We start from the raw sequence: 8,256 nt of genomic DNA on the forward strand, positions 1-8,256 counted from the left end.
CCGGGCTGCTACTAATGATAAGCGATAGAACATTTAGATGAGGAAACCTTATTCTAAGTGGGTTATGTTGTCATAACACACCACTGATACCAACAGCTGTGAGCCTTCTGGAGAGTGAAGAGAGAGGACTGGGAACGGTTAAACTCATTTGAAGTCCATGAAAAGGTGAAGCTGTTTAAATATTGTTACATCGTTTCTCCCCTTTGACCAAAGAAGCTCTCAAGTTGCAAAATGTAAGTCCAAGTCAAATGTCAAGTTGTGTTAAGACAGAAACAAAACACATTTTCTAACATCTACCATGAATTTGACAGGTGGAAAAGTGTCAGCCGTGCACTTCAAAGGCGGCTCTTTGTTGACTCTTTATTAAGGTTTTGGTGGGGGTGGAGGTAGTAGTAGCTCATCTCCACCTCTCTGTGGTAAGGCAGCGTGGACAAAGAGCAACAGCCTTTCCTGCACCTTGTTAAGCTGAAAAGGGTGTTTTTATGTGTAGGTGGTGGAGTACACTTCTTTTCGTTCAAACACGAATAATGTAACTGTCATATTTCTATGATTTGCCTTTTTCCCTCTTTTCTCCTGATTTAAAAACATCTGAATGAAGAAAATGAACAAGCCTGTCGTTTCACTGAGACTTTAAGTTCTTGCTTAATTTAATAGCTACCTTATCACTCTTGTGAAATCACCAAAGAACTACAACTATTCACCACTCAGCAGTAAAAATGTAATTTTTTTTTACGAATGTTGAAACAGCATTGCATTAGATGTTTGCACAACACAATGTCCAAGTATGGATCAGTCACCTGTCTTTAATAACAGTCTTTGGATCCTTCGCAGTGCATAAATAACAAAATAGGTTCTTGATTAAGTTTTAATCACGGTCGTTGTAGCTGTGTATTATTAACTCTATTGAAAGTAAATGCTTCAACTACCTCTTGGTTTGATAGAAAAGTATTCTTCAAGACATTGGCCAGAAGGTTATAATAAGACCTTTCATATTATCAAAATGGCTCTGGAAAAAAAAATCAAACATTAATTTCCTAAAGATGTCCTTTCCATATATTACATGTATTTGACCATATAAATGGTGAAGGTCAACTTTCTTTGTCTGGTGAGCTAATCCATCCTTCATGGAGCCAGAGGAATAAAGAATTCATATTAGGGATTTTCTTTAGAAAAAGGAAATGCCTCATTATAAAATCCCAGTCTTTGGAAGAAAAAAAAGTTATTACACAAATAGTTAACGGCAATATTTTAAGAGTTTTCTTATGCTCCAAATATGTGTGTGAAGTGCAGCGAGGTAAAAAGTACAAAAAAACTATTTCTTACTTTTGTTCATGTTTGTCACATTTAAATGTTTCAGATCATCAAATAACTTTTAATGTCCGTCATAGATAACCTGAGTAAATGCAAGATGCTGTTTTTAAATGATGATTTCATTTAAGGAAAAAACACAACAAAAAACTACCCAAACCTACGTGATGCTGTGTCAAAACACCTGAATCTTTCACATCACTGTGGAGGAATTTTGGCCAAATCTTCACTGGAGATTTCTTTTAATTTAGCCACACTGAACAGCCTCTTTAAGGTGATGTCAAAGCATCTCAGTTTGATTTAAGTACAGACTTTGACTGGACCACTCTAAAGCCTGGTTGATTTGTTTTTTTTAATCACTCTGAGGTGGACTTTATTATTTTATAGTTGATTGAAATCTGTTAATTTGATTCCTTTGACAACTTGCTGGTGTGTTTTTAATCATTGTCCTGCTGCATAAGCCAAGTGTGCTTGAGCTTCATGGCACAAACTAATAGTCGGACATTCTCCTTCAGGCAGAGAGCAGAATTCACGGTTCCATCAATTACAGTAAGTCAACCAAGCAGCACAGAAGCCTCAGACCATCACGCTACTGCCACCGTGTTCGACTGTTATTATGATGTTCCTTTTCTGAAATGCTTTTAGTTTTAATCCAGATTTAACTGGAGTCAAAACTTCCAAAAAGTTGAACTTAAGTGTCATCAGTCCACACAATATTTCCCCCAACATCTTGAGGAATCATCAAGATGTTTATTTCAAATGTGAGACGAGCGTTTGGGTTCTTTTTGGTGAGCAGTGGTTTTTCTCCTTGACACCATTTGTGCCCAGTCTCTTCCTTACTGTTGTATAATTCTGACTCTGAGGAAAGTGAGGCTTGCAGTTCTTTCGATGTTGTTCTGGGTTTTTTGTGCCCTCCTGGATGAGTTGAAGTAATTTTATTAGGTTAGTAGGTTCACCATCATTCCGGGTATTCTCCATTGGTGGATAATTTCTCTCACTGTGGCTCACTAAAGTCCCAAAACCTTAAAATTGGCTTTGTAACCTTTTCCAGACTGATAGACTTTGTTTCCCAGCTGTTTCTTTGGATGTCTTGTGAGATTTTTTTTAGTTTTGAAGAGCTTTTAGCCTGCTTCAGTTTGTCACACGGGTTCTTTTCAAGTGATTTCTTGATTCAGCAGGTCTGACAGTAATCAGGCCTGCGTGACAGTTGAACTCACCTTTCCCAAAAAAATCACACACCGTTGATCACACAGGGACAGGTGCTTTTGGATTGCTTTTTTCTATTTACTCAGGTTTTCTTTGACTAATATTAAAATGTATTTGATGATCTGAAACATGTAAGTGTGACAGAAATCTAAGCAACTGTATAAGCCCAGTAACTGGAAAGCTGTGTGACTCAAACTATGTTTATTGTTTGCAGGTACTCTGCCGCACTTATTGCTCACTTTGGACATTTAGAAGCTACAATAATTATTGCATTATTATGTAAGAGATACCTTTTATTTTGTCAAACAACTGGCAGCCTGTGTAGCTTTGGGGAGACTACCTGATGTTTTAAAAAGTAAGAGGAAGTAGTTAGCAGGAAATCTTAAAACTTACAATGGTTTAAAACTTACTGGAAGCTATTTTCCCCCACTTTCCTTGTCTTGAGTGTAACAATACACACTATTAAATATATAAAAAAAACCCCTGTAACAACATTTAGAAATGTGAATATGTGGAGTCTCCTTACTATTTAACAAATTACAAGCTATTGCCTTTCAGAGCTAAACGTTCAAATTGATTTATGGGCCTGGATTTTTCTCGGGGCTTAACAATATCTCAGGGAAAGAATTAGAATAACACAGTTAGTGAAGCTTTATGTCTCGGCATTAAAATACTCCAACTGGTACCAACTACCAGCAATTTTCAGTATCTGTCTGCAGTCTCAAAACTGTCATGTGGGTATACAACTATCTGTATCGTCACACGTGAGTGTGTTTGGCTATGTTGTGTATTCACATTTGTGTGTAGTCATCGCCATGGTTACGCAATCATTGGGACATCAGCTGTGAATCAGATCAAACAATTTTTTTCTACCCTCGTAACCGATGATCCCATGTGGATGAGAGTTTAAAAACATGTTGCTGTGCGTTACATCTGGGAACAGTTTCAAACGTCTGCTGTTCCCTACGGTTTCAGTCTGCATTTTGATCACTTCTGTCTAATAGCTCTTGTACTCTCTGCCTTTGTGTTTTCTCCAATCATTAAAGCCTTTTCTCTACCATCACGTTCTCAGGTTCTTCTGCCAGTGGCGTAAAACACATTTTATTTTAAAAGCATCAGTTTCGTAAGCCTTAATGACTCCCAGTATCTTACCACAATCAATCTAATCACAATAACTGCATCTGCAGATATTTCTAAAGAGTTAGTAACTTCCAAACATAACATATGAGCTTATGGCCCTCCAATAATATACTGCTGCTGAGTTCAGATTTGACAGGGCACTCGTCTTATCTGACATTTGGTGCCTTCTTGCCCTGCTTGCAGCGCACTATATGCATCTATACACAGTGTAAACACACAGGCAGCAGGGCTTATTTGATTTGTGGCACTTAAGCAAAGGGCATTCAGAAAACAATGGCTGCAGCTTGACGTCAGAACCGAACTTATATGTGCTATAAACAGGGCAGCAGGGTGAAGCGGTCTAAATGTTAGATAGCACATTAATGAGCCCTTGTTCCTGCTCTTGGCTGTTGTCCTGTGGCAGGCTGGTAAATCTGTGTAGCAGTTTGACATAATGTTGCTGATGTTACCTTGTATTTCAGAGATTTACTGTCAGCACTAATGTTCATGTGTTTCGGTTTTTGTCAGTGGACTTTCAATGTTCTCAAATCACATGCACTCACACTCACACACGCACATGCACTACTAAGCATTCATTGGACACTACAGTACGTGACTACATGATTCCACAGGAACTATGAGGGTAAGCAGCAGCCAGTCGGTGCTAATCAAATACACTTGATTCGGTGATCATTAGCAAGTGTGAGCACCTCTATGAGAGCAGATGTTTTGGCAATGGTGCAATCTTCCCAGGACTGAGTGTTTCAACAAATTCGCCCAAAGGTCAGACTGTGCAATGTTCAGAGATATTGCAAAAAACCCAAGAGCTACAATTTAGACTGCAGTCCTCAGCATATTAAATGTTAAAGTTCATGACAGCACAACCAGAAAAAGACTGAACAAAGTATGGCTTATTTGGAAAGGGTGCCAGGAGTCCCTCTAAAGAGACCATGGCAGCACAGCTTAGGTTTGCAAAGCTGTATTTGAACAAACTACAAGACTTCTGGAAGAATGTTCTTTGGACAGACAAAACCAAAGTGGAGATGTTTGACTATAATGCCCAAAATCACAGTCCGTGAACACCAAGCTGAAGACACATTAGCACAAACATTAGCACAAACACCTCATACCGACTGTCAGCACGGTGGAGAACTCTTACTTCATTTTCTTTCTGCTAAAGGTGGCTCTACAAACTACTTTGTCATGGCTGCGATGAGTTTTTCACAGGACTGCACATCAAGAAAAAGAAAGCTCAGCTGCCTCGCGACTTTAAACATACATGTAGTGTAGAGTATATATTCACTTTGGTGGCCTCAGAAAATCAGATGAAAAACAAAAACTTGTCCTCAAATCATCAAGATTCTGATTCTATATTAAAACCACAATTAAGCACGAGCTTAATATAGTGGGTAACTGGCAGTGCAGTTTCGTCATTAGGATCGCTGATGACCTGTGCAGTTATTTCAAATGATTCCCCAGGCTATATAAGTCCCACGCTAATATTGCATAAGATGCCATAATTAATGCATTATACAGTTTAAAAATAAATCTGAACAAAGCAGAAGTGGTGCCAAAACGACAGAACAAAGTTTTGTGGAAAATAGTTATAAAAGTGACATCAATTAGGAAGCAAAAATATGAAACTGTTCGCAGTACTGCTGTAGCTAATGACATGACAGCTCACAGTTGCTAGTATAGTATTTTGAGAAGCGACCGCAACAATAGTGCTTGGTTCATGAACCATTGCACAGTCTTTTTTACCAGCCAGTCTGTAAGTTTTAATAACATAGTGTCAGATCCACATCATCGAAACATGACAAATCAGTTTCGGATCAGCAGGGAGCGTGGGAATACTGTCGCTCGGTTTAATGTTCACCTGCTGAGGATAGGAGCAGCTCTCAGTGTGTCATGAGAAAAGAAGCTGGACCTCTTTGATAGAGAATGCAGGACGGAGAACGAGGGATTAGAAATGGCTCAATGTATTCGTCAAAGCAGAGCTCTGAGTTTTTAAAAAGCTCCTGGTGAAATAGAGAAGGTAGTGGGCCAGAAAAAGCAGCGTGTACCCAATCACTATGATGGATTACATACCAAATTGCTGATGCTAAGGTTATTACTAGCTAAACCACAGAAGGGTTTAAATGCCGGTGCGCTCCTAAGAGTAACAGCAGTAGAATAAGTAATGGACTTCTGAGCTATGATAGGAAGGAGGGAGGCCATCTGTGTTATGTATTTTAATATTTTCATGCTTATAACTAAGAGTCATGACTTTCTCCTCCTCTTTTACATTTCCTTCTCCTGTCTTTCTCCTCAGTGAGTACCACCTCTTCACCCTCTGCACAGAGACAAAGTCCCAGATCGTCGACTGCTACTGGCCCAATCCGCTGGTGGAGCGCTACATCATCCACATACACAAGCACTTTTTTTCCAACTGCACCATAGACCAGCCGGTGTGGTTGGATCCCCCGGACGACACCCTCACCATCCTCATCCTCATCCCCGTTTTCCTCACCTTGGCCATGATTGGCCTGGTGGTCTGGTGCAGCAAGCGGAGTGACATCCTGGCTTAGGTCACGACGAAGAGATGGGAGTAATGGACTGAATTTAACGTCCCAGTCTCTTCACTAAGTAAATACTGTACACAACGCAGGAGCGCACAGAGGACTGTTTCTGTTGGCCAAATTATCCTGTAAGTGGCACTGCAAACCACCTCAACTTGTTGTAGAAATGAAGGAACCAATGGTAGAGCAAAGTAGTGTTTTCTTTAATATTTTTGTATATTATATGTACTTTTCCCACATTTTGGATCGTCTATTATTCAACTGTTCAATGTTGAATGTGTCCATATCGAGTAGAAGCTGAAGGGGATGCGTTTTATTGCTTTCTTCCAGAGAACGATAATACCGCTCTCATGTCTGCGTGGTGAGTACAGGTGGATGCTGGTTACCTTAGTGTAGCTCAAACATGGATGAAAACAAAATCCAGTGATTAATACATAACACCATATCATTCAGTTAAACCTAATAAAACCACAACTTTGACACTGGAGTTTGCCTGGATTAAGGAAGTGTGTGAGGTAGTGAGTGATGCATGGCCTTGTACGTAGAGTTCTTGTGCGGATCCGTGTGGAGTGTTTCCTGTATTTATGCTAAGCTAACCAGTAGATGGCTGTAACTTTTTTATTCTAAGACAACACATCTGATTCTTGACAAGAACGTAAATAAGCATTTCCCAAAAAGGTTGAACTGTTCCTCTGAGATGCAGAGGATTTTGTTTGTTTATTTGTCATGGGGTAATTTGACCAGCGGGAAAAATGACCAAATCTTGGATGCATTCTTAAACCTCATGGATACAGACTTTTGATCTTGTTACAGCACTGTATCACTTTTGAAGGCCAAAGCACTCAACAAGCATCAAAGTCAGTGATTGACCTCTGAACTGGTGGGACGTACGACTCCCCAAGGACATTGCTGTTAAATATATTAACATGATACTGTGTGATTTGTTGGAAGAGGTAAAAAGGAAAAAGGCCAGACTGTCATTTCAAGAGATACAAAGTTTATGCTTGTTGATGACTATCTGAATGGACTTTAACCACTGGAAAGGATACACTGCCCAAAGAGAAGGCGACACTGTGGGACTTGAATTTCTTGTGTGTGTAGCTGAGCCCCAAAAGACTGTTTTAAAACAGTGTAACTTATCAGATACTGTTGACTAAAATACAGCTGTTATTCACAAACAGGGGTTCTCAAGCTATGGACTGACGCTGAGACCTCTTATTGTATAGTCATGCTCTCTGCCTGTGCTCTCTACTGTATGTGCATCTCCTCTCCATCGTTGCTCAACTCTGGTGAACATACACCCAGATGCGTCGAACTGAATTATTTTCGATAGGGGTTTAATTTAATGTACCTGCTTCATCTGCCTATTTTTGGACAGTCCTCACCAGCCTCGAGTCAAACCGAGCAAAACGCTGCTTGTTTTATTTGTCTTTAAAGCGGCATCTCTTTGCCAGCACCTACACACTGTGTCTCACTGAAGCTGTTGTCTGTGGAAACAAGAACTTCCCTTCATTAAATTTCAAATTTCTCTTGAAAAAACTGGTTCATCATTTATTGTGTGATCTTTTTAAAAAACATTTGTGATGGAACAGGTGAACTTATGTTGCTTTCGGTTTATTGACTGCTAAAAAAGCCCGTCTTTGAAGTCTTTATTTCCTAAATATATGATGTGCAAAGTGTAGGCCTATTTAATGATTTTAACACAACAAAACCCAGTGCAAACATTTAAGTCGATTTCTAAGAAGCCTCAGCCTCATGACTAAATCTTCCCTCTTTAGTTTGCCTCTAAATGTTTCTTTTAATTGACTGTTTTAACAATCTTTATCCCTTTACCTTCACACACTCTCACTGTCAATGATCCCATGGTCCACATACAGTTTCTCCTGTGAAATAAATCCATCTTTAGTTGCATCAGTCTGAGCAGAGGCTGCTCCGCCCGTCTGTGTGGCGCCAGATTCCAAATAAAACCTGCCTTCGTTATTTAATGCGTCTTTTTTAAATATATATTTGTGTCATCTATGATCTGAAAGGTGTCTGAATGTGTGTATGCAGTTTCAAATAATGA

At 39.5% G+C, this 8,256-nt stretch overlaps 1 protein-coding gene across 1 annotated transcript in view; it reads left to right on the forward strand.

Moving 5' to 3' along the window:
- LOC102215016 (receptor activity-modifying protein 3) overlaps positions 1-7,730 on the forward strand; it is a 33,729-nt gene extending 25,999 nt beyond the window's left edge. Inside the window, exon 4 of the mRNA XM_005744859.1 lies at positions 5,945-7,730. Coding sequence (XP_005744916.1) covers positions 5,945-6,200 — 256 coding nt within the window. The 3' untranslated portion in view covers positions 6,201-7,730. The remainder of the gene's footprint in view (positions 1-5,944) is intronic.
- The last annotated feature ends 526 nt before the right edge of the window (positions 7,731-8,256 follow it).

The sequence above is a fragment of the Pundamilia nyererei genome, unplaced genomic scaffold (assembly GCF_000239375.1).
Source record: "Pundamilia nyererei isolate P.nyererei 1_Seehausen unplaced genomic scaffold, PunNye1.0 scaffold00150, whole genome shotgun sequence".
Classification (NCBI taxonomy): domain Eukaryota; kingdom Metazoa; phylum Chordata; class Actinopteri; order Cichliformes; family Cichlidae; genus Pundamilia; species Pundamilia nyererei.